Source organism: Oryx dammah, unplaced genomic scaffold (genome assembly GCF_014754425.2).
Source record: "Oryx dammah isolate SB20612 unplaced genomic scaffold, SCBI_Odam_1.1 HiC_scaffold_4743, whole genome shotgun sequence".
NCBI classification, from domain to species: Eukaryota; Metazoa; Chordata; class Mammalia; order Artiodactyla; family Bovidae; genus Oryx; species Oryx dammah.
The window spans coordinates 2,051-2,991 of NW_024074652.1; the positions used below are offsets into that span (position 1 = coordinate 2,051).

The 941-nt window shown below is 63.7% G+C and overlaps 1 protein-coding gene across 1 annotated transcript; it reads left to right on the forward strand.

Moving 5' to 3' along the window:
* Window positions 1-219: 219 nt before the first annotated feature.
* Window positions 220-686, forward strand: LOC120859939 (histone H3). Its single transcript, XM_040235839.1, has one exon. It carries the CDS (start codon window positions 266-268, stop codon window positions 674-676), a length of 411 nt encoding a protein of 136 aa, XP_040091773.1. The 5' UTR covers window positions 220-265; the 3' UTR covers window positions 677-686.
* Window positions 687-941: the final 255 nt, after the last annotated feature.

Here is a 941-nt window from a genome sequence, read left to right on the forward strand (position 1 = left end):
GGGCGGCGGGGCGGCGGGGCGGCGGGGCGGCGGGGCGGCGGGGCGGCGGGGCGGTGAGGGGGCGGGGGTAGGGAGGAGTCGGCCCAAGCCAATCAGTGGCGCTAAAGAGGATGACGTCCCAGCCAATGGATAGCCAGCGCGGGACTTTCAAGTATTGTCCCGCCCAACTGGGAAAAGACTGCCTATAAAGACTGCTGTAGCGGCCGCACCCCTGGTTACTCTCCCTGCGCGGCGCTGCTCCGGTAAGTTCGCGTGTTGGTTCGCTATGGCTCGTACAAAGCAGACTGCCCGCAAGTCGACCGGTGGCAAGGCCCCGCGGAAGCAGCTGGCCACCAAGGCGGCTCGCAAGAGCGCGCCGGCCACGGGCGGCGTCAAGAAGCCGCATCGCTACCGGCCGGGTACTGTGGCCCTGCGGGAGATCCGGCGCTACCAGAAGTCGACCGAGCTGCTGATCCGCAAGCTGCCGTTCCAGCGGCTGGTGCGCGAGATCGCGCAGGACTTCAAGACGGACCTGCGCTTCCAGAGCTCGGCCGTGATGGCGCTGCAGGAGGCGAGCGAGGCCTACCTGGTGGGGCTGTTTGAAGATACGAACCTGTGCGCCATCCATGCCAAGCGCGTGACCATCATGCCCAAAGACATCCAGCTGGCTCGTCGCATCCGCGGGGAGCGGGCTTAAGAAGTGTGCGCTCTGCTCGAGGTTCCATCAGATCCAAAGGCTCTTTTCAGAGCCACCCACGACTACACTTGAAAGCAGCTGTGTCGCTTGTCCACTCTCTTTTGGCAGGCGTTCGCATACTCCGGGAGGGTAGGGCGCGCTCGAGACGGGAGGACCTTAGAGCGCGCAAAGCACTGGACTCCTCACAGACATAGGTTAAAGGCCAGTTATCTGGTCTAAACCCCTGCTCGCTGCTGCCTTCCCAGATGTCAGTAAGTTAAGAATT